Source organism: Eschrichtius robustus, chromosome 14 (genome assembly GCF_028021215.1).
Source record: "Eschrichtius robustus isolate mEscRob2 chromosome 14, mEscRob2.pri, whole genome shotgun sequence".
Taxonomy (NCBI): domain Eukaryota; kingdom Metazoa; phylum Chordata; class Mammalia; order Artiodactyla; family Eschrichtiidae; genus Eschrichtius; species Eschrichtius robustus.
The window spans coordinates 33,464,848-33,490,698 of NC_090837.1; the positions used below are offsets into that span (position 1 = coordinate 33,464,848).

A 25,851-nucleotide genomic window follows, 5' to 3' on the forward strand; every position below is an offset into this window, starting at 1 on the left:
TTATCATTTTCATTAAAATCTTAAATACTGCAGATAAATTAATGAGCCATCTCAAGTTCTGTCTACCTAAAATTAATTACTAGGTAATTAGCAACACCGGAAAAGTTTCATTTTAGAAACTTCTGTGTTCATTACAAACTATGAGCCTCAAGTTTTAATGAAGTTCCGTGATGAAAGAGTTACAGAATTAGTCCTTACTGTATTCTGGAGAATTTTAAAAGTTAATTAATTCTCTGACATTCAACATTGTAACTAAATTACTTTGTACAGTTGTTTGAGCACAATGTCTATAATCTTCTGATTAAAATAAGCACAGAAATCATCAGTAGCAATTATTATTTACCACCTACCACACCATCACCTACCATCCCTAATATGCGCCTCCTCAGAATCTGAAGAGGTTATTCTCCAGAGAGTTTTAGAAACTTTTTGCTAAAATAGAACGGGGGGTTGGGAGCTTTCAAGTTTCAGGTTTCAAACTTACAGTTTCTGAACAAAAGTGTATTTTTAAATCTTAAATTGAAGAAAAATTCTAACAAGGCTCTGTGCAGCAAAAATACCTGCTAATTCACTATTGTTTACCCTGTGATTTCTATTTAAATTTGTGCTGCTGTCATGATTTATCCCTACCTCACAGGATAATGAATCTAGGTTTTATTTCTGTTCTTTGCCCAGACTTGTACAGCAGGCAAAGTGTTTGAAAATCAAAGGAAAAGAAGATATTGACTTGGATATTCTCTTCAGAGGTAAAAACAAAAACACTAGCAAAAACGCAGACTCTGCTTTTTGTTGGGAAGAATGTCTTGTTTGTGTGTTTGGTTGGTGTTATCATTCCAGGAAGGAATGGGGGAAAGAACCTGCCAGGGGCCCAGACACTTGTGCTCTCCTCTCATCCCAACCCTACTTCACTGCTCTGACCTTCATTTCCTCATTTTGAAAGTGAAAGACTCTATAATCTGCTCTGTGGTCCTCACTGATGACAAGACAAATCTAAACCTGTAGAAATAGCACGTCTCAGTGGTGGAATCTCTCTCTGCCATCTGCACAGGGCGTAGAGGGAAACCAGAAGTGTCTCCTTGCGTTCTTATAAGTTGGGGTACTGCAGAATGTACTTCGTCAGCAAGACAGGCGAGAAGGTTATGGCAAACTTTAAGTGTTAAAAGCTAAGGGATTATTAGAGTATAGGGGAAAGAATTGCATGTTTTCACTTAATTATGTTTCTTTGCAATTAAGGCTCCATATACACAGAATGTCATGTATAATTTTGAGGTTATACTGTAGCAAGCTAAGGAATAAATTTCCTCTTGGGTGTTAATTTGGTGCAATGATTTTTCTTTGGTCAGATAAAAATGTTGGTAAGTTGTATTTTTATGTCTTCAGCAGTGTAGTTCTACATGTTTGTATCTTCCAGAACATGGTAGGAGATCTGTTTATCTTCTAGAGGAAAAGAAAATTAGTGAGTTTTCTCCTGATTTGGCTAAAAGTTCAAGTTAGTACAATTTGGTTTCATTGCACTTCATCTCCAATACAATTACCCATTCGACTTTTCTTAAGAGAAAAGGAGTGTGCTTTGCAGTCATTGAACAAAAGAGCTGTGACTTCTTTTTTTTTTAATTGAAGTATAGTTGCTGTACAATATTATATAAGTTACCAGGGTAGAATATAGTGATTCACAATTTTTAAAGGTTACACTCCATTTATAGTTATTATAAAATATTGACTATATTTCCCGTGTTGTACAATATATACTTGTAGCTTATTTTATATCTAATAGTTTGTACCTCTTACTGCGCATCCCTATATTGCCCCTTCCCCCCACTGGTAACCACTAGCTTGTTCTCTGTATCTGTGAGTCTGCTTCTTTTTTGTTATATTCACTAGTTTATTGTATTTTTTAGATTCCACATATAAGTGATATCATACGACATTTGTCTTTCTCTGTCTGACTTATTTCACTTAGCATAATGCCTTCCAAGTCCATCCATGTTGCAGCAAATGGCAAAACTGTGTTCTTTTTTTTATGGCTGAGTAATATTCCGTTGTGTATATAACCACATCTTCTTTATCCATTCATCTGTTGATGGACACATAGGTTGCTTCCATATCTTGGCTATAGTAAATAATGCTGCTGTGAACATTGGGGTGCATATATCTTTTTGAATTAGTGTTTTTATTTTTTTCTAATATATACTGAGGTGTGGAATTACTGGGTCATATGGTAGTTCTATTTTTAGTTTTTTGAGAACCCTCTATACTGTTTTCCACAGTGGCTGCACCAATTTACATTCCCACCACCAGTGTAGGAGGGTCCATAAGGGCTGTGGATTCTGTGGGCTGATCTCAGGCAGGGCCAAGCTCCTCTCGTAACTGGAAGAACGCTTGATTTTATCTCATCCACAAAGCGGGGAGGAATCTTTTCCTCAGAAAAAGGAGGGAAGTTAAGTTACTCTGTTTGGATTGTGCATCTATATGTGTCTCCCTAGCCAGAAGAATTTCTACATAATAAACTAGATAGGAACATCTCTTTAAATAAGATGAAATAAATAACTGATATTTTGGAAGCTGCTCTATACAAATGTTCTAATCCATTTTACCAGCCTTCATTCTGTAAACAACATGTTTGGAACTGCATGAAGAGCCCTAAAAAAGCGTCAGTGTCTCAATTCACATTTTGACACTTTTGAAAGTATCTCCACAGAGTAATTATGTATACGTTCCTGTTAAAACAAATACACAGTCAGTTTAGTAGTTCACACAGTAAAATACTAATGAGGGTCATCCTTATAAATATAGGAAATATCCCTAGCAAAATGCAACTGCATAATGTGAAAGATGAAATCCATCTTGTTTAGTAAGCACCTGTGCTTTTCTGTGTAGTTTATAAAACGTTCATAACCACATGTGTTTATTTATTAGTGCATTTACCGTGCTTCTTAATTTAAACATTTGATTTCCTCCCAGAGAAGGTCTGTGTTCACAGACCCGGGACATTAATGACAAGGAGCCCCTGCCTGGTGCAGAGCGCGTGCTGCCAGGGCCACTGTGCTTCTTGTTGAGAAGATGCCTTCAGGGTTCATCCGAGCAGGATTTATTTAGCACCTGCTCTCTGTCTAGCCTTTTGTCACCCAAAGTGGTTCTTCCTCATATTGATCTAACCCTTGTTATTATAATTAAGCTCATTTTCTCTGGTTCTAACCTGGATGAGACAAAATAATGAGAATAAATATGTTGCTACCGTGACACTAAGTGATTATTTAATATTTCCCTGTTATTTTCTGTAAGCCTATAAATCTGAGTATAATTTCTAAATCCTTACCTTTGTTTTTTGTTTCTTCAGTCTGGCCATAGATTTGAATAAACACATTCTTTAATTCATTAGGAATTTTTTTCCTTTTTTTTTTTTTTTTTAAGGAAAATGAGTTAAAATCTGTTCCTCATTTCTCCCGTGAGGGAAAATAGTATACCTTTGAGCTTTAGAGATTGTCTGCACATGTGTACACGAGCACATGTAGCTTCTCCTCTTCATATCTTTGGCATGTTTTCAATATTTACTTGGAAACATCTTCATTTTCTAAATCATTTTATTCACAGTTGATATGCTTGGCAGATATAATGGAAAGTATTTTAAAGGCCATCATTATTTTCCAGCATACTTCTTAGAGATTCAACATTTTTCCTTTTCCAAAGAATTAGATCAGATTATAGAAACATTTAGTTTATAATGATGTAAATTGGTTGAGGAAAGCATGATTGTCTTGAAGGATGTTTGGTAATAAAATTAACAGAAGTAAATAGGAGTCTGTCTTAACTCATCTGAAGGTTTGCAGGGAAGCTTATTGGGTGTTACACCTGAGATGTGGCAGGTGGTAATTAGCCTTTGTGCCCTTTGCTAAGTAAATAAGGCATGAGCACAGAGCGACTCCAAACATGTCCCTTCTCTGGAATGGAATTGGCTTCTGCGCAGTGGCCTGTCAGGTTTTTCCCTCTGCTCTGGACTGTTCCGCTAAGAACTGCGTTAAATCTGCTCCTCTGAAAACAAGTTTGAGTGAGGCTATGAAAGCGCGTTTCCTTGAGTCCAAGAGACCTGCTCACCCACGCGATCTGCCCCCCTGCCCCTCAGAGACCCCTGGACCAGAGCACCCGCCCAAACCTAACTACTGGACCACAGGCAGATGTCCTGCAGGGCCACCACGCTGTCCCACCCTAGGGGCAGCTTTGGTCTTGTGGAGTGTTCAGCTGGGAAACTGGGGGGGTTTCTTACTATTGATTATTTTTGGCCCCAAATGTGTAACGAATGTTCACTTTTTTAAAAACCCCAAAATTTCACAAAGCAAAAAATATGAGATAAACATTGTTAATAAATCCTTCATAGATTTATTTTGGATGTAACAATTCACCTTGTTGTTTTCTTTACCAGTATAGAATCATAGTGTATTTGGTGATCTTTATTTACACTTGCTGATGCATCATGACTGTCTTCCTAAGTCAGTGCACATACATCTGCTAGGTTCTTTTTTTTTTTTTTCCTAAGTAAAAATTGTACCCACGTCCACAAGAGATCACATCCACTTAATCTTGGGTCAAGAAAAGAAGCTGATGGAAGCTCACCTTATTCCATGCAGTTACCACCTCCTGCCATGGTCACACTTCTGATTTCTGTCACTATCAGTTACTTTTTCCTGATTTTGAACGTTGTATAAATGTAATCACACAGTATGTGCTCTTTCATGTCTGACTTTTGCTAACAGGATGTTTGTAAGATCCATCCAAATCATGGTTTGTGTATACTCATTACTGCATGTTGTTCAATTTTATGGTGATAACCACAATTTATTTATTTTAGTGCTGGTTGTTTTCAGTTTTGCTCTCTTACCAATGGTACCACTAGGAACATTCTCGTATGTGATTTGGTGGATATGTGTATGCATTTCCGTAGGGCACATACCTAATAATGGTCCTCCTGGGTAACTGGGTTTGTATAAGTTCACCTTCAGGAGCTGGTGTCAAATATGTTTACAAATCGGTTGTCCCAGTACGTTCCTCGCAGCACAGCGTGGAAATTGCAGGTACTCTCCATCCCTGCCATCCCTGCCGGCAGTTAGTTTTTGTCAGTCACTTTAATTTTAGCCATTCTTTTGGGTCTACGGTATTATTTAATTATGCTTCTAATTTCGCATTTCCCTGAAGCCTAATGAACTTGAACACGTTTTCATGTTTGTTGGCTATTTGAACATTCTCTTTTGTGAAATACATCTTTTAGGTTGTATTGTTCTTATTGAAATGCAGTAGTTCTTTGTATTTGTACATGAGTCCGTTGCTGGATAGATGTGTTGCAGATTTCTTCTCCAGCCTGTGATCTGCCTTTCACTCTCAGTGGTGCCTTGTGAGGAATAGAAATTCCACATTTCGATACCGTCCGTCAGTCCTTTCTATTGTGGTTAGCACTTCAGTGTCATGTTTAAAACACCTGCCTGTTGCACGGTCATTACTGTGTTCTGTTATTCTTTGTTCTAGAATCATTGTTTTTCTTTCACATTTATATCTACAGTGCACCTGGACATTATTTTTTATACCTGATGAAGCATAGGCATCAAGATTTACTTTTTCTGTGAATATTCAGTTGACCCAGCATCATTAATTTTTTTAAAAACCCTTCCTTTCCCCTACTGTTCATCATAAATCAAGTGACCGACATTGTCCTGTGCTTCAGTGTATCTCTTTTAAGTGGCGTGTGATATTTACTTTGACATTCAGTCTGATGATAGTAGTCTGTTTATTAGAGTATTTAATACATTTGTAATGTTACTGCTGTTAGGTTGGGTTTATAGCCATCGTTTTAATGATTGTTTTTTATCTTTCTCAACAGTTTTGTGTTCTTGCTTTTTTATATTTTATATATTTTTTTGCTTTTTTATATTTTATATTTAATTTTTATACCGTAAGTCCCCTACGTACAAACAAGTTCCATTCTGAGAGCACATTCATGAGTCCAATTTATTCATAAGCCCAACAAAGTTAGCCTAGGTGCCCAACTAACACAATCAGTTATATAATAGTACTATACTGTAGCAGGTTTATAATACTTTTCACACAAACAATACATAAAAAAACAAATATAAAAAATAAAGAAAATGTTTTTAATCTTACAGTACAATACCTTGAAAAGTACAGTAGTACAGTACAACAGCTGGCATACAGGGGCTGGCATCGAGTGAACAGGCAAGAAGAGTTACTGACTGGAGGAGGGAGAGGAGGTGGGAGATGGTAGAGCTGAAGGATCAGATCGTCGGCAATAGGAGACAGAGGGCAGGCTGCACTTTCACTCACGCCTGATGTTGACGGCACAGGTTCTGGTTCCTTGCTGGATTCAATTCTGTCTACCCTCTTGAAAAAGTGATCCAGTGACGTCTGGGTAGTAGCTCTTTTCTTCTCATCATAGATGACACGGTAGCGCTGGATTGCATTCTGCACGGCTGCTGCAGCCTTCGTGTACCAATTCTACATTCGGGTCTTGTGCCTCAAAAACTAACAGTGCCTCCTCAAATAAAGAAAATCCCCTTGCCATTTCCTGCATCGTGAATCTCTTCATAAAGAAAGAAAGAAAATCCCCTTGCCGTTTCCTGCATCGTGAATCTCTTCATAAAGAAAGAAAGAAAGAAAATCCCCTTGCCATTTCCTGCATCGTGAATCTCTTCATAAAGAAAGAAAGAAAATCCCCTTGCCGTTTCCTGCATCGTGAATCTCTTCATAAAGAAAGAAAGAAAATCCCCTTGCCGTTTCCTGCATCGTGAATCTCTTCATAAAGAAAGAAAGAAAGAAAATCCCCTTGCCGTTTCCTGCATCGTGAATCTCTTCATAAAGAAAGAAAGAAAGAAAATCCCCTTGCCATTTCCTGCATCGTGAATCTCTTCATAAAGAAAGAAAGAAAGAAAATCCCCTTGCCGTTTCCTGCATCGTGAATCTCTTCATAAAGAAAGAAAGAAAATCCCCTTGCCGTTTCCTGCATCGTGAATCTCTTCATAAAGAAAGAAAGAAAGAAAATCCCCTTGCCGTTTCCTGCATCGTGAATCTCTTCATAAAGAAAGAAAGAAAGAAAATCCCCTTGCCGTTTCCTGCATCGTGAATCTCTTCATAAAGAAAGAAAGAAAATCCCCTTGCCGTTTCCTGCATCGTGAATCTCTTCATAAAGAAAGAAAGAAAGAAAATCCCCTTGCCGTTTCCTGCATCGTGAATCTCTTCATAAAGAAAGAAAGAAAGAAAATCCCCTTGCCGTTTCCTGCATCGTGAATCTCTTCATAAAGAAAGAAAGAAAGAAAATCCCCTTGCCGTTTCCTGCATCGTGAATCTCTTCATAAAGAAAGAAAGAAAGAAAATCCCCTTGCCGTTTCCTGCATCGTGAATCTCTTCATAAAGAAAGAAAGAAAGAAAATCCCCTTGCCGTTTCCTGCATCGTGAATCTCTTCAGTTCTTCAGTTACTTCTTCTTCCTGTTCCTCCTTTCTCTGGGCCTCCAATTCTGTAAGCGCTTCGTGTTGCACGGCAAGGAGTTCGGTGAAGTCGTCCTCTTGTTGATCTCGCTCCAGCTTCTCTCTGAGGGTCACTAAGTTGCTGAAGACCTCTTTGGACCTCCTCATCCACTTTCTCAAATACACAGAAATCACGAACAAACTGTAGGCAGAGTTTCTTCCAAACCCCTCTCGTGGTGACAGCCATAACCTCACGCCAAGCAAAGTCAATGTCTTTTTGGCCTTGTAGATGTTACAGTCCTTCCAAAATTGTTGCAAGGTTGTCCCTGATTCGTCACTCGCCTTTACCGCCTGACAAAAAAAGTGTGGCGTAAATAATATTGCTTGAAAGTCTCTATAACTCCCTGGCCCCATAGGTTGGATGAGCGACGTAGTATCCAGTGGCAGATGCACTACTTTGACGTTGGGATGAAAGTCGTCCGTGAATGGGGGCGGCCCAGAGCATTGTCAAGTGACCGAAGAATGTTGAGTGGGACGTCCTTCTGCAAGCAGTATTTCTCTACCTTCGGGATAAAGTGGTGGAAAAACCAGTCCTGGAAAACGGCCTATGTAACCCAGGCTTTGGGGTTACTCTTCCACACGACGGGAAGAGAGCCCTTGGCTGGGTTTTTAAGGGCTCTTGGGTTCTCTGAATGATAAATAAGAGAGAGTTCAGCTTCGTATCGCAGGAAGGATTGCCACCGAACAACAGAGTTAGCCTATCCTTTGCTGCTTTATAGCCTGGCATCAACTTTCCCTCCTTACTGATGTAACTTCAGTCTGGCATCCTCTTCCAAAACAGTCCTGTCTCATCCACGTTAAAAACCTGCTCAGATAAATATGCACCTTCTTCAGTAATTTCTTGAAGCATTTCAGGAAGTTCCTGGGCAGCTACCATATCTGCACGCGCTGCCTCACCACTTACTTTTACGTTGTGAAGGCTGGTTCTAGCCTTGGACTGATGAAACCAGCCATGTGCCCTCTGATTCTTCACCGTGTTTCTTCTTCAAGTCTTCATGAAGGCTTCTGGCTTTCTCTTGAATCAGCATTAAGCTGAGCAGGACTCAGCGCTGATGCTGATCCTGCATCCACACGCTGAGACGTTTCTCCATCTCCTCCATCACTTTTCCACACCTCTTCGGTATTACCAGCACAGCAGAATTCACATGTTCCATGATCTTGTCCTTGTTCTTCAGAATCCTGCTGACGGTTGAATGTTATAAGAATGAACAACGTCCTCCATCTTTTCGCCTTGCTCCACTCTCTCAACTATTGTCACTTTTGTCTCCATTGTTCTCACTTGGAGCTTCTTAGCAGTACCAGCTACATCACCACTGCTTTTATGCTTGCTTCCAGACATCCTGGGCTTGAAAAAAAGGTACTGTACTACTGTACTCTATACAGTAGCGTACAGTAAAGTACACAGAAGCACAACCACTTGTAGAGGATGCATGCACGTGACAATGTACGCCAGACACGTGAACTGACTTACGTGATTGGACGTGCTAACGCATGTTTGCATCTTTGAAAGTTCGCAACTGGAAGGCTCATGTGTAGGGGACTTACTGTACTTCTTGCTTTATTTTTTATTAACCAAGAATTTATTTTATTATACCATTTTTCCTATATTAGCTTGTTGGTTATGCACTTTTAATATTTTTAGTAGATGGTCTAGCTAGTAAAATACACATCTTTGTGTAGGATCATTTTTCCTCTGTCTGAAAAACTCTCTTGCATTGCTTTTAGCGTGTCTTCTAGCTATGTTTTTTAAAAAGTAAGTTTTTCTTGTCCAGAAATGTTTTTGTTTTGCCTAAACTTTTGAATAATATTTTTGCTGGTTATGTAATTTTGCATTGATAGTTGATTTTTTTTCAGGCCTTATAGGTAACATACCATTGTCTCTGACCCCCATGGTTTCCCTCTGGAAGTCTGCTGTAGCTTCAGTGTGTCTCCTTTGAGGGAAGTGTGTCTTAGAGCATATCTTAGTTTGTCTGGCTGCTTGTAAGATTTTGCGGTTGTCTTTGATTTTCAGCAGTTTTATTATGAAGTGTACTTCTCTCTCTGTCTTTTGGGGATTCATAGTGCTTCTTAAGTCTGTGAGTATATGTCTTTCATTACTTTGAAAAATTTATTAACCATTATCTCTTCAAATGTTGCTTATGCTCCATTCTCTCCCTTCTCCTCCTTTGTGAGACTCTATCTACACATTTTAGACTTTTTCTTGTTCATATGGGTGCTATGCTATTTTCTGTATTTCCTTCCTTTTTAAACTATGTGCTTCAGCTTGGATTTTTTTCTACTGACCTTTCTTCAAAATCACTAATGCTCTCTTTAGCTGCCTCCGAACTGCTATGACACCCATCCAGTGAATTTTTAATTAACTCTTTATATATTTCAGTTCTGGAATTTCCATACACATTATTTTTAAAATAATTTTAGTTATTTAGTAAAATTCTCTATTTTGCCATCTAACTTCTTAAACACATCAGTTGCAGTTATTAATTCTGTGCCCTATAATATCAGTATCTGAATCACCTGTAGGCTTGCTTTCCTTGTCATTCTTTGTAGGAAAGTTGTTCTACTAAAGCTATTCCATCATAATTTGGAGTGGAATTCCTACCATATCTTTGCTTAATGGTCACAAAGAATTTCACTGGGTGATTCTACCATAATGTATTTAATCAAATGCTCATTCATGAACATTTTTATTATTTTCAGTCTTTACATTTAAAACAAAGACACGGTAAATTCTTGTACCATCATATGTGGGCATTTGTGGGAGTATTTGTATAGGATTAATATCTGAATGTGAAATTATTTGATCAAAAAGTACACACATTATAAATTATGAGTATTATTTCAGCCTGGCTTTTAAGTGTCTGTAGCTATTTACACTCTTAATAATGTATGAGAGTAATTACTTCACTCTAACCTTGCAAACAATGACTGTTTTACCTCTTTTACCTTACCAATTGATAGAAGAAAAATATCATACTTTTAAGCATTTTTCTTTAATAATGAAGTTTCTTATTTTTCCATGTCAGTCATGTTTTTTGTTAATTGCTTATCCTGTCCTTTGTCCATTTTTTAAATTGCTTATGTTATTACTATAGATTTGAAGTTGGCTTAATTTATTATGGATACCAATTCACTCTGTTACATATCTTACCAGTAATTTTTGTACGTGCTCCCACCTTGTATACTTTTTCTTTTCATTTCTTAACTAAAAATAAGTTTTCATGTCATCTAATTTATTGGGTTTTTCTTTCATGGTTTATAGCTTTTATTTCATTCTTATTCCAACATCAAAGTCATACAACTGTTTACTCAAGTATTATGTTAGGAAAGCTATGGCCTCTTATTTTTAACATTTAAATCTGTACTCTGTATTGAATTGGTTTTGATGAGGATTAAGGTAATATACCAGCTTATCGTTGTTTTTCTGAATTATTTCAATATCATTTAAAAAACAATCCATCTTTTTTCGTACTCATTTGAATACAACCTTCATATAGGAAATTCTGTTGTATACTTGAAATTTAAAAGCTCTATCATCAGTGATATTACGTGTGTGTGTCCAAGACTGTCTTCATGCACAGAACTGTGGGTGCTGCCTTGTTCTAGAGGAATCCGAACCCAGTGGAAGAAAGTCAGTGCTGAGGTATCACCAGAAAGTCAGAGTCAAGAGGGACTGAGGAAAATAAGAGCAATCAGATAAATATCATCAAACTACTGGGAAGAAGAAAAACCACAACTGGGGAACCAAAGAATGAAGACAAGAAAGCCTTAAGCAGTATATCAGGAAGCCACAACTTGCGGGCCTCCTGCATAGGTTAAAAAGGCACAAATATTCTTGGACATCTTTTCATTTCACTTAGTACTCTACTCAGATTTACAAAACTCACTGGTTTTTTACACACACATTAAAAGCCTTCTGGGCAGCCTCTGTGCTTCTGTTTACCAGGAATTTTTAATTAACAGGATTAGGCTGCAAGTCTGTGCAAAGGGCTGGAGTTAGTGCTACGAGTTTTGTGGTAATCACAGAAGTTGTTGTTTCTGTGCATGCTTTAAAGATCTTTAACCACCACTGAATGAATAAATTGTTGCTGCTCACCGTGGAGCATGCATGGGACTTGCCTGTGAGAGAAGGAGTTTATTGACAAGTTGGTCCCTGTATCTGCTCTGGGTTTTTGGTTTGGGGCTTTGTGGTTTGTTTGCTTGTTTTTCCTTGAGACTCACGTTTGAAATTAGTGTTTGTCTGTCCAAGGCATCTGTCTTACTCTGTGTGGTGTGACTCCTCAGACAGGCACTGACCCCAGTAGCAGTTCCACAGGTGATGATTGCCCAGCTCTTGGAAGTGCCCCATGATCCCCAACAATGAATCTCATGCTCACTACATGATTCCTGCAGTAGGTTAGAGTCTATCACTAATATCTCCTTGAAATTTGGTGAAAACATATTCTGCCATTTTCAGTTTATGTGGTAAAGGATGAATAGAAACATAGAAAATGATCAGTGATCACACTATGTATTATATTATTTAGTAAAATGACCTACTTATACTATGAGCTATATGCATACTGAATTTTAAGGGCCTTCTCGGGGTTCAGGCCCTAAGGACTTGCTGTCACAGGGAACTGAAGACAGAAATGACTCTGTAAAGCCTCCTCACTGACATTGTCCATGGGAATGATCACAGTGAAAAAGCAGATTGTTGGCTTCAGCTCTGACATGTAAAGAGTTTGTAAGTTAGCACTTCCAACTTCACAACAAGAAAAAAGCTGAACAAACTGAATATCAACTACTCTTCTTAGATCCATTAGAGAATTGAGGTCCTGCCCTCAAGGGAAACTACTTTACCAGTGGCTTATAGGTCCTTGAGGAAAGGCAATTAGACAACTCCAATCCCGTCTAGCCATATGTCTCACATCAGAGAAGGAAACAAAAGCCAAGAAACTCTTTTAAAAGCCACAGTCCAGGTACTCAAGCCCATTAAAAAAGTGGTTTTAATCATAAGACTCTAGAATACTTCCCCCCACATACCTTGACATTAATAGGGCTTCATTATAATAACTTTATATTACAACAGAGAACTGTAAGACAGACTACGTTTAAGAAGGAGTTTCTATGGAAACCCAAAGACAACAGGGAAAGGAAAAAGGACACTAGAAGAAATTGAAGCCTCTGACACCTATAGGTAAATCAAACACAGCCTAATTCCCAGCTGTATTAACATAAAATCTCACACCAGAGATCTTTTACCTAAGTTCCTATTATCTGATACATCATGCCTGGCTTTCAACCAAAAATTACAAAGCATGCTAAGAGGCAAAACAAAACAACACAAAACACACAGACTAAAGAGATAAAGCAAGCATCAGAACCAGTCTCAGATATGGCAGATATTTTGGAATAATCAGACTGGAATCTATGATGTAGTTATATAATTATATAACTGTGATATGTATGGTAAGAACTATGCAAGAATAGCTGGGTACTATAAGCAGAGAATGGGAACTCTAAAAAAGAATCAGCAGGAAATGCTAGAAATCAAAAATAACTGTAGGAGAAATGAAGAATGGCTTTGATAGGCTCATCAGCAGATTTGATGAGACCAAAGAAAGGATCAGCAAGCTTGAAAACAGGTCAATAGAACTTCTCAAACTGAAAAGCAAAGAGAAAAGGAATTAAAAAGATGCTTCAGAATATCCAAGAACGGTGAGGCAATTGCAAAGGGTGTAGCATATATGTAATGGGAATACCAGAATAAAGATAAAAAGGAGCAGAAGAAATATTTGACATAATAATGGCTGAGAATTTTCCACAATTAGTGACAGACACCAAAGCACAGATCCAGGAAGCACAAAAAACACTAAGTAGGAAAAATACCCAAAATTCTACACCTAGTATATCATATTCAAACTATGAATAAAGTCAAAGACAGAAAAGATCTTGAAAGAAGACAAAGAAAAAAACACCCTACCTATAGAGGAGCAATGATAAGAATTACATTGGACTTTCTTCAGAAACCATCCAAGCAAAAAGAGAGTGGAGTGAAACATTAAGTATTGAAAGAAAACACCGCAACCAACAATTCTGTTCACCATGAAATTATCCTTCAAAAGTGAGGGAGGAATGAAGACTTTCTCAGACAGACAAAAACTGAGGGAATTTGTCACCAGTAGACCTGCCTTGCAAGAAAAGTTAAAAGAAGTTCTTTGGAGAGAAAGTAAATTCTGTAGGTAGGAAACTCAGACCTATATAAAGAAAGAGCATTAGAGAAGGAACAAAGTGGAGGTAAGATAAAATCTCCTGTTTTTCATATTCTTAATTGCTCTAGTAGACGACAGTTTGTTCAAGTGCTTTTCAAAATAATAGTAACAATGTATTGGATGATTACAGTTTACGCGTAGGTGAAACGGTTGACAGCAATATTATAGGGACGGGACGGAAGATTTGGGAATACTCTGTCACAGGGTGCTTGTTGCTGCTCATGAAGCGTTATATGTGGTGTTATTGGAAAGAGGATTGAAGAAGTTGTAAATACATATGGCAAACTCCAGTGCAACCACCATAAAAATGTAAAAGGAATTACAATTGATATGCTAAAGAGGAGAGAAAATCAAATCATAAAAAATGCTCAATTAAAATCAGAGAAAGGAGAAAAAGAGGGAGAAGACAAAAAAGAAAGAATAAATTTAACAAATTCAAAATGGAATAAACTCAAAATGGGTCAGAGACCTATACATAAAACACAGCACTATAAAGATTCCAGAAGACAACGTAGGAGAAAATCTAGATGACCTTGTGTTTTAAATGAATTTTTAAATACAACACCAAAAGCATGACCCATGAAAGAGAAACTTGATAAGTTGGACTGTATTAAAACTAAAATCAGGACTTCCCTCGTGGTGCAGTGGTTAAGAATACGCCTGCCAATGCAGGGAACACGGGTTGGAGCCCTGGTCTGGGAAGATCCCACATGCCACGGAGCAACTAAGCCTGTGTGCCACAACTACTGAGCATGTGCTCTAGAGCCTGCGAGCCACAACTACTGAGCCCGTGAGCCACAACTACTGAGCCCATGTGCCACAACTACTGAAGCCCATGCGCCTAGAGCCCATGCTCCGCAACAAGAGAAGCCACCGCAATGAGACGCCTGCACACCACAACGAAGAGTAGCCCCCGCTCACCGCAACTAGAGAAAGCCCACACGCAGCAATGAAGACCCAATGCAGCCAAAAATAAATAAATAAAATAACTAAATTTATTAAAAATAAAACTAAAATCTTTTCTGTGACAGATAACTGTTAGCAAATTAAAAGACAAGCCACAGACTGGGAGAAAAAATTTGCAAAACACTTATCTGATATGAGACTTGTGTCCAAAATATACAAAGAACTGTTAAAATTCAACAATAAGAAAACAACCCAGTTTTTAAAGAGCAAAGATCTGAACAGACACCTCAGAAGACACATGGCAAATAAGCTTATGAAGAAAGTCTCAACATCATATTTATGAGGGAACTGCAAATTGAAACAACAGTGTGATACCACTACACACCTATTAGAATGGCTAAAATCCAAAAAAACTGGTGAGGATGTGGAGCAACAGGAACTCTTATTCATTGCTGGTGGGAATGCAAATGGTTTGGCCACTTTGGAAGAGTCTGGCCGTTTCTTACAAAGCTAACCACAGTCTGACCAAATGATCCAGCAATTCTGCTTCTAGGTATTTACCCAAATTAGTGTAAAACTTATGTCCACACAAATGTTTATAGAAGCTTTATTCATAATTGCTAAAAATTGGAAACAACCAAGACGTCTTTCAATAGATGACTGGATAAACAAACTCTAGTACATCCATACAATGGAATATTATTCAGCGATAAAAAGAAATGAGCTCCAAAAAGACATGGAGGAAACTTAATTGCATTTCACTCCTTGAAAGAAGCCAGTCTGAAAGGGCTACATACTGGATGATTCCAAGTATATGCTATTCTATAAAAGGCAGAACTATAGAAAAAGCAAAAAAGAACAGTGGTTGTTAGGAGTTTGGGGTTGGGGAAAGCAAGGAGGGGTGGCTAAATGGAGCATGGGAGTTTTAGGGAAGTAAAACTATTCTGTATGAAACTTATTCGTCATAATGATATATGCACAGCATTATACAATAGTCACAACCCCTAAAACTCTGTAACACAAAGCTGAATTCTAATGTAAACTGTAGAGTCCAGTTTGTAATAATAATGAATCAATATTGGTATATCAACTGTAAGAAATGTACCCCACTAATGTAAGATATTAACAATAGGGGAAACTGTTGGGGAGATTAGGGGCTAGGGGGGTGTACGGGAACCCTCTGTACTATCTGCTCAATGTTTCTGTAAACCTAAAACTGCCCTAAAAAGAAAGCATTAATTTTTTTACTAAAAGCTGATTGTACGTACTTATTATCTTTGTAACGACACTAATATTTGCTGCGGTAATGTGATCCATACGGTGGGATGGGACAAACTGGAGTTCTTGGGAAGAAGAAGAGAATTATTTGCACTGGGTTAAAAGACGATTCTAAGGGCAGAAGTTTGGTACCCACAGTTAACTCGAGGAGGATATTCTGACAAGTGAAAGGAAGCTGGTGGCCTAGTAAGAGCACATAATGAATATTCTCAACTTTAGTCTAGAAAAATTTCAACAGCTATCATAGCATCTGTAGCGCTGTAAGACAACATAGCATCGCATCTGTAGCGCTGTAAGACAGCATCGCATCTGTAGCGCTGTAAGACAGCATAGCATCTGTAGCGCTGTAAGACAACATAGCATCTGTAGCGCTGTAAGACAACATAGCATCTGTAGCGCTGTAAGACAACATAGCATTGCATCTGTAGTGCCGTGAGACAGCATAGCATCTGTAGCGCCGTGAGACAGCATAGCATCTGTAGCGCCGTGAGACAGCATAGCATCTGTAGCGCCGTGAGACAGCATAGCATCTGTAGCGCTGTGAGACAGCATAGCATCTGTAGCGCTGTAAGACAACATAGCATTGCATCTGTAGTGCCGTGAGACAGCATAGCACCTGTAGCGCCGTGAGACAGCATAGCACCTGTAGCGCCGTGAGACAGCATAGCATCTGTAGCGCCGTGAGACAGCATAGCATCTGTAGCGCTGTAAGACAACATAGCATTGCATCTGTAGTGCCGTGAGACAGCATAGCACCTGTAGCGCCGTGAGACAGCATAGCACCTGTAGCGCCGTGAGACAGCATAGCACCTGTAGCGCCGTGAGACAGCATAGCACCTGTAGCGCCGTGAGACAGCATAGCACCTGTAGCGCCGTGAGACAGCATAGCACCTGTAGCGCCGTGAGACAGCATAGCATCTGTAGCGCCGTGAGACAGCATAGCATCTGTAGCGCCGTGAGACAGCATAGCATCTGTAGTGCTGCGAGACGACATAAACGATGCCCTGGTTCTTATGGAGAGTAGGTACTGCACCTCCTCTTGATCAGACCCTCCTGCAGGCACTCTGCTGCTTTCTTCAGGTGTCAGTCAAAATATTAATTATAAGAGCTTCCAAGACAGAATGGAATGTAACAGGTTTCTCGTTAAAAAGGAGAGTTATCAGCTTTACATTGCTTAAAATGACAAATAACAGAGAACTGTATCCCGAGTTAGAGGCTAGCTGAGATTAGGAGTGTTGGGACAGAGATTTAGAGGTGCTGAGATTTGAGTAATTAGTTTTGTTTCCCTGCCAGATGCTCTGAAACACACTCACAGGCCTGCCGGAAGCCGTCTTGGTACAGCCAGTAAGGCTCAGAGCAGGAGGAAAATTCTTGGAACTGAGCATGGGGCCTGGGTGCCTCTAGCCTCCTTTCAGGGATATCGTGAGCTTTTTCCTTTTCGTTTGATTTTTAATATATTCTATATTACCTTTCCTAAAATTCCCTTCATCCTTATTTTCAGAGCAAACTCTTTTGCTGTCACGTTCCAGAAAAACAGGAAAATGAGAAAGCCAGTTTCCTTGGTGGAATCAAAGCATAGTTTGTAGTTTATGGATAAGAATTATAAGCATTATTGACAAAATATTTAGAAAATTCAAATGTGGAAAAAGTTACAGCGCAAGAGTCAAAATGTCTAGTAAAAATAAATCTGCTTTAATAAGTAGATACTTATTTTTAGTTTTGAGGCTTGAGGGGCTGACAACTCTGGAAACCAAATCCCACGGCACCGCTTCTGGTGCCGTGTGGGCAGCTACACCGTAAGCTGCCTCAGAGGACTCCAGAAATAACCCTCCGGCACTGGAATCTGCCTCTGACACCTCCTCTGCTGGCTCTGCTTATATTAGAGTGCAGCTTCACCTGTCCAAGCTGCCCGCCTGCAGGCACAGTGTCCTGGGACGGTGATCGGACACAAGTCACTAAGCTGAGGGCCCTCCGCTTCCTCACTGTCCAGAGCAGACACCCCAGGGACAAGCAGAGAAGCAGAGGTTTTTTCCTGGACCAGAATTACAGCTTCGTGTTCCAGCCCTGCACAGCACTCCTTCTCCTGGGCCAGCACAGGAGCCCTAGGTTCTTAGATTCTCCACCCATCCTCCCAGGCCGGATGATAGGGAATCCTAATGACATCATCTTCTTCCCAGTGTCAGATTTCAGGGGTGTGGGCACCTCCCTTCTCAGAGTCTGTGAACATGTGAGAATTGTGTGGGTGTCTGTGGGGAGTGGACACCCCCAAAGCCAGCCGTTTCTCTCCTTTATTCATCGCTCGGCCCAGGGTGTTGCCAGGCTGGTCTTCCTTGTCTGTAATTCCAGTGCTAAAGGGAAATATCCCCAGACTACAGCGAAGCACCTTTACCTCTCAAGTATTTCCAGGATCAAACAGAGAAAGCCTCCGTGTCTTTCCATTAGCTGGACGGTGTGACACACATTTTTGCCTTCATGAGAGGTCCAAAAACTTGAAAAAAAACTGCCCTGGTGCACAGTCTCCTTGGAGAGAATGTGCCTATTTTATGAGAAAACGTTTTGTAAACTTGGGATTTACACCCCATAAGGATAGTCAATGAAGAAGAGCTCAGGTCTTGTTCTAAAGGGTATGCAGAATGGTTAGACAGGAGAGAAGGTTCGAGATGCCGGAGCAGCTGAGGGAATGAGACAGTGGAGTTCCTTTTCTTAAAAGGCCTTTAGCCAAACATTGTCCTGGGTTTCTCTACCCAGACAGCACTGCTATTGTGACATTCCATTATTGCAGAGAGAGAGGACTTCAAATAGAAATGCCAAGCACCTTATGTCTAGATAGAGAGAGAATCAGAATTTGATGTCTTGAATATACGTAAATGATTCTAAGCTATATCATCAGACAGTCATCATGTTAGATTTCTGAACTGAAGTTCTTCAGACCTAAAAATCATCACCGCCAAGTAGAAGACGAGTGCTGTTGCTGACCACAGTACCCTTGGGTTGTTTTTGTAAAAGTCATGCTGATGGTACAAGAAAACTTAATCTTTTTGTAAGTTAAAGGTGTGTGGCTATTAAAGTGAGTAATTTTGCATAAGTAAGGGTAAAAAATACTTCAGTACCATATGAAAATATACCTGAAATATGTTTAGTGTGTCAATTAGGTATTTGGTTGAGTCACTCTGAGTGCATTGCATCTCTTCTTGTTGCCATAGTTACTGTTGCCTTGTGAGGGTACGTCGCATATCTCTTATGTCATAGACTTCATTAGCAAAGACAACAGTTTCTTCTGTTACTTACATGGTTCGCCCTCATTCAGTGTTTTCTTGCTTTTCTTCATTGATTCGTTTTCCTTTTTGAATTAATTTTAGATGCTGCCATTTTCCTTCGAATTTTGAGTGCCTTTAATGGTTTTGATGTGTAGAAAATCAGATTATAAAATAATCATAAAATAAATAATAAAATAACAAGTATTTAAGGAAACTAGAACCTAAACTAAAAAAAAAAGATAAGATTCCTGAGTTGTTCTAGATGTAGTGACTCTGATGACATTTTTTTTCTTTTATTTGCCTTTAGAAAAATGAGGCTTTAAAAAAAATGCTTTTCCCCAGTGGTGGTGGATTTTTATTAACATACTTTGCCTAGTTTTTATTCTATAACTTTGAAAAGACACTCTTTTTAAAAACATTTCTTAGCAGTAGCATCAAATAATAGCTGTTTCCTTAATATGCTGGCTATTATGGTAACGGTGATAATAACATATTCATCCAGCACTTCCCAAGTTATAAAGCAGATTCGTGTTCGTTTTCCCTCTAAAAGACCCTCTAATAGGTCACCGTTTCCTGTTGAGGTGATGGAGAGCAGGTTGAGTAGCCTGTCCAGGGTCACACGCTGCTGAAGGACAGAGGCAGAGCGTAGATCTTCCTGGAAGTTCCGAAGCTCTTGCCCTGCAGCAGGCTGTCCTCATGACTGTGGCTTAGCGGAGGGTCCTGGAAGGAGGGTGGGGGGACCTGACTTTGAGCCCAGCCACCAACTTGCTGCCCAATGAGCTAATAAGCCTTTGAGACTGTGAGCCTTCGTTTCCTGGCCTGTCAGGTGGAGACCATTTCTCTACTCAAAGCGGTAGTTGAGTGGATCAAAAGGGGAATTAACATGAAAGGGCATTAAAAATAAAGCACTATATTTTTGAAGGTATGACCAGTACTCAAACATTTCTCTCTAAATTCATCAGAGTGGATTCATAACTCCTTAGATTTACCCTCTCGACTGGGCCCCAGTGGTAGGTGTGCCCTAGACACTGTGTGACTTTTGCTTCCTCTCTGACCATTGCTAAATTCTCCTTTAAACACAAAAGTAGACTTCTTCTGCAAAAACTTTGGGGATTTTACTTTCTGTTGGACAGATTGGCCTTGAAGTCTGAAGTCAAAAGCCGTTTCAGCGTCTCTGACATTCTTATTCTGTTTAATGACAGTCTTTCTTTTCTTAAGAAGAATGCCTTTCTGCTTGGTCAGAAATTTCTCCCTGGAGATGACAGAATTGCTGTCGTACCATTAATGAATTTTACAGCCCAAATCCTTTTTATTTGAAAGGCATGTGGACATATCTACCCAAAGCCTCGCTTTATCACAGGCTAGAGGAAACCACTGCTGTCCTAAAACCCGAGGTCTCCTCAACCCTTACTGGTGGTGCACCTTCAGACAAGTGCCTTCCAGCCCCTTGGAGAAGCAGTCACATTCACAGTGGATATTAGTTTATATAAAAAAGAAGAGGTTGCTGCATACAGAGAGGAGGCTGAGAGTAAAGTTTAATCATCCATGTTCCACACAGGTGCCCTGAAATTTCGTGGAAAACCCTTCCCTGAGGGGCTGAGAATCTGGGTCACTAACTGTTTCCTTGGCATCAGGCCCCGTTCCCTGGGACATCTGTCAGATGATGGGTTGCATTTGGCTAAATTGCAGGGGTGGGCGGTGTTTGTCTCTTCATGATGTTTACATCAGAAGATTTTTTTTCACTTCTGTGAACATAGGGGTTGGGGAATAATAAGTTTCAAAGGAATCCTTGTTTGAGTGTTGTTTCACTGTGTAGCCGCAAAATTAAAAATGTTTTCTGAAAAATCTTTCTAAATCAACCTCCCCACACACACCAAATTCTGCATCTTGAGCACGCTCTCAAAGAAACCTTCCTTTCAGATATACCTGCTCAAGCGTGGTCTTGGTGGTCATGGCACCTATAACCAGTGCTCAGCACCTTGTGAGCCCAGTGACTTAAAAGCATTAGGTGTGGGTGATGTGAACAGAATACCAGGTGTCATTAAATCAGGAGAAATTCATCTCAGAACAAATGCCAAAATGTCAGAAATTTTCTTTGAGGGCTCCGTTGTACTGAAGGTTAAAACCTCTTTGAACACCTCTAGAGAATTCCTTGGAGAAGCCGCAGGAGGTGAAGTGGGCCCCCTCCTGTGTGTCTTGGGGTGATGAACACATGACAGGTGTTCAGTGTGAGTTGCCTCTTCAATAAAAGACAGCATGGAAGTCTCCGGTCACATTATCTCACAGATTCCTGAGGCAGAAGGTGTAAGTCCTAGGAAGGAGCTTTGAAAACAAGCAGCTTCTAAACTGTATTTTAGTGCTTTCCAGTGGAGTCTGGGGTAACCCAGAAGTAAACAGACAAAAGCCGAGCTGCCGGAGGGGAAGGCGGCCGAGCCACCCACCTGGTGCCGCCTTCCTAACCCTGCGGGGCCCTCGAGGTCCTTCCGCAGAGCCGTTTCCCTGGTGCCAGAGTCGTTCCTTTCTCCCGTGTTCATCCAGCACATTCTTTTTTCACGCCCAGCATCATTCCAGGCCTGGGGTGGCCGCCGTGGACGAGAGCAGAGCTGGGCTTAGTCGTCAGGAGCTCCCGGCCCAGCGAGAGCCTCTGACAGTCGAGGTCCAGGGAAGAGGGCGCCAGAAGGTCAGGGAGGGCGTCTCTGAGGAAGTGACAGGGGCCCACAGCTGAAGGGGGAGAAGTGAACTGGACTTAAGGGAAGGGCGGGGCAGAGGGCAAGGGGAGGAGAGAAGGATGCCTGCTGGGTGTTTCCACGAGCTGACGTGTTAGGCGCTGTCCGTGCTAAGTCGTGTGTCGGCGTTATCGATGGAATAGTCTTCATCCTGTGTTGGGGTACCCTGCCTTACAGATGAGAGGAAGCCAGGTCCCTGTATCCTTGGCCCTACAGCTAAAGGTGATAGAGCCGGGGCTCGAACCCATCTTACTGCCGAGTCCCCACCCTGGGCCTCCTCCCTGCTCTGCCTCCTACTGTGAGCCCAGCAGGCCTCGTGGAGGCTGCAGACAGTGACGGCGTGTGGCGGTCCCCTTGCCGAGATCAGAGAGAGTCAGCGGTCTCAGCCCGTGACTTCCCACGCTGAGACGTGCTGTGCTGTAAAGAGGGAGTTTCCAGGGTCCTTGGTAGGAAAGATGCCGGGGCTCGGAATGGGGCAAACCCACCAGAGCCCTGGGAGCCTCTGTCCCTGAGGCAGGGGAACAACGTGGGGAATGAGGCGTGCGTTCGCCAGCCCCCCGTCAGAGCATCAGCAGGCAAGCAACGTGTGGAGGACAGAGCTTAACTGACCCGGTCAGTTAGACTTTGCGCCGCCATTCGCATGACTTGAGTCGTCTTGCGGTCCCTTCTTGAATAATACTGAGTTTATCTGCCCTGAACGCATGTTGTTGACGTGCCCACGAGACCGTGAACTTCTCACAGGCCGGGAACCTGCTTGTTTTTGTGTCCTGTGGACCTGACCTTGTGCCAGTCCTGCAGCGGACACTCAGAACTGAATGCATTTTGTAGCATTTCTGGAACTAATTCTCTTGCCCCTTTCTCTATATTTACCGCCTTATCGAATTTATATTTCAGCTATGCAAGCAGTTGTTTTACGAATACACATAATTAGATTACGAATTGTCTTAACTCTCTCAGCATGGTATATTTTAAAGAGCTAACACTTGCTGGAAATAGATAAGAAATCTCCTTACAACATTTGAAACTAGGAAGACATCATTAACAAGGGCAGGATGATGATCACACATTCCGAAATTGGACTTGTTCTTCCAAATACCGAACTTGTTGTGGGGACTGTAAATTGACAGAACTTTCTATTGGGATTCCGCGAGCTGTAGATGGTTTCTGCCAGCCGTCCCGTGGGCGCTGTAGGGTGGGATCATGCCGTTCTATTTGCATGGTCCAATTTCGGGCCATCGCGGTACGTTTTCCAATATGTTGACTTGTTCTTTCTCTACAAACTAACAATGTCAGAATTCTTTATGCCCATTAGCCTACTGAATCTTGAAAGAGAAAATTCTTCACTATTGGCAAAGTACAAAAGAGTCAGGCTATTTGCAAAACTTAAATGGAGATTCTCTCTTTTACCTCAGAAGGTTAGATGGGAAAAAAAAATGTATGTGAGTTTTGGAACTCACTGTCTTTTCAGCTGCAAAAGTCAAACAAGGATATTTGACCTTTTTTTTTTTTTTTTTTTGCCATTTGCTTAAATGTCTGGAAACTGATGCTTATTAGTCCACAAGAAGCAGAGAAAGTACAGCACGTCCTAGTGTCCATCATGACCAGCATCTGGCAGGGAGTAGGCATTGATTCATAGTTATCGTAATCCAATATATTGATTAATTGAAAGTCAGCTCCCTGCCATATTCTGAAAATTGCAATTAATTTGATACTGAAAATATGCCAAAGATATTATTGCTTTATGATTCAGAAAGCATTCCAGAGACTTCCTAAACTTCTGAGCCATTGTTTTAACATCACTTTAAATTGTATTGCGATGTGATAATGCCGGTTAATAGGAATTCTCGATCGATAATGTGCTCTCAGTATCAACCTATATCCATAATTTTTAAACCAAAACATCAAAGAAAAACATGTTTATGAAATTGACTTAAAGGCAGTTTTTTAGTATGCCTTTGGAACTACCCCCAATTGCTTTTCAGAGAACTCCAAGCTACACATTTTATAATTGAACAACGGTGTCGGTACAGAGAAGCCTCGAAGGAGGCCCATCTGTAATCACGCACAGAGCTAGCAGCGAGGCATGCCCCATTGTATATAATGGGACAGAGAAGCTCACTGATGGGAAATATTGCAGGATGCCTCAGATGCCTCCATGGTATCTGCTCCTGCAGCCACAGCTGCCCCTTTCAACCATCCCTACGATGAACACATCCAGCAAAGCCAAGAATTTTTAATGTAATATAGTGAAAGCCATTGCAGAAAAATCAGGTGCTTATGAAAAATCAGGTGTTTATGATGCCGGGGTCCCTCATATAACACAGCACCCTTGGGACATCTTTCATCAGCACGGCTCCCTTGTCCTTCAGAGTCCTAGCAAAATACAGGACGGTGGGCTGCTCCCCAGCACGAGGGTCAACGTCTCCATCACAGTTACAGAGTGAATTCAGTCCACAACTGAAATTTTCAAGAAATGGCTGAATTCACCCACTGAGTCTGCCCTACCAAGGAAACGCACCAGGATTTCTACCCAGGTCTGGAAAGAAGACATGAACGCAGACTGTGGTGTTCTCGAAGGCATCTCATTGCCCCAGAGCCCGCAAGGCTTCAATCAGAATCCTTCTGCACTGGCAGCCTAGCAGATTAGACCTGCTCTGTGTGTCCTGTTGACTTGTATATGGTGAAGCCACAGCGGGATTAAGAGTGCAGGGAGCGTCACCAAGGACATTCCGTGAAGGACTCCTCTGCCACGTCGCAGGCTGAGAGTCCCCAGACCAACATCAAGCACCCTCATGGCCAAACCGAGACCCTCAAGGCAACGGCCACCACTGCCTTTCACGTCCCCTTCCCCCAGAGACCAGAGGCAGGAGGAAAACAAATATCACAGCCTGAAAGGGGACTAAATAAGTTACCAACTGTGTTGACATCACAAGTCCATGATTCTTTAATAGGTTGCATATTGAGAAAACGTCTGATAATTTAAGAGCACGTCAATAAGAGTTCTGCAACAAAATTTGCTATAAATAAATCTGTCGCCGTTATGAGCATGTCACTTACTGGGAGAAGAAGATCTTTCCCTATACTGTCTCTCCCTCTCTCCAGAGCTCATTTCAGACCCATGTTATTGCCCTAAGAGGGAAAAAAACCCCACTCCATTAAAAACCAGAATTTGTACCCTTCACAGCAGCAGCCCTCAGAGCCTCTAGGGGGACAACATGGCTCTTATTCAAACAGCAAGTCAGAGAGCTCTTTGCTCACTGGAGTCAGGTCGTATTTGCGTTTTGGAAAATGTTAGGCATTGATTTTGTTGAGTTGTTTAAAATTAGATACTTTAGGAATTAATGTGCACGGGTGTTAGTAATGAAGAGTATCACCATTTATAAAAATGGCGGAACTTTGCTCTTAAATTGTAAGAGTTGCACAGTGACAATATTAATATTTTCATCATTTTGGAGACTACAAGCTTAATTGCCTTTCAGAATAGTAAGACTAAGCAATTTTCATACAATTTCTACCTAAAGGAGGAAAAGGCTAGGACTAGAATAGCAGGATTTTATATGGTCCTAAAGAATTCCTCTGACATACTTTGGGGAAGTATTGGGGAAAATAGGGTTTGGCGAGAAGTTAGATTATGCAAAGTTCTTTATCTAGAGGAAAAGCATACAGAGAATTAACTTTGAGCCCATCTTTTGACCTCCAAATAGTTTGTCACTTTTTGTAACATTTATTGAATAAAGTCTTAATGATTTTTTAACAGTTTGGTCCCTTAATAATTATTGTACCAAACTGAGTAGCGTGAGTGTTGTGGATAATGATTTCTTGTACTGAAAATACTGCATTTACTGCCTTCCCAAACTCACACCTGTGTTTTTCAACAGCATTTTGCTAGCTCACATCTTGACTGGTAA

The 25,851-nt window shown here is 40.6% G+C and overlaps 1 protein-coding gene across 1 annotated transcript in view; it reads left to right on the forward strand.

The window, feature by feature from the left end:
- The window catches only part of L3MBTL4 (L3MBTL histone methyl-lysine binding protein 4), a 307,787-nt gene that overhangs the window by 221,324 nt on the left and 60,612 nt on the right, over positions 1 to 25,851 (forward strand). The window contains exon 15 of the mRNA XM_068562443.1: positions 676 to 746. Coding sequence (XP_068418544.1) covers positions 676 to 746 — 71 coding nt within the window. The remainder of the gene's footprint in view (positions 1 to 675; positions 747 to 25,851) is intronic.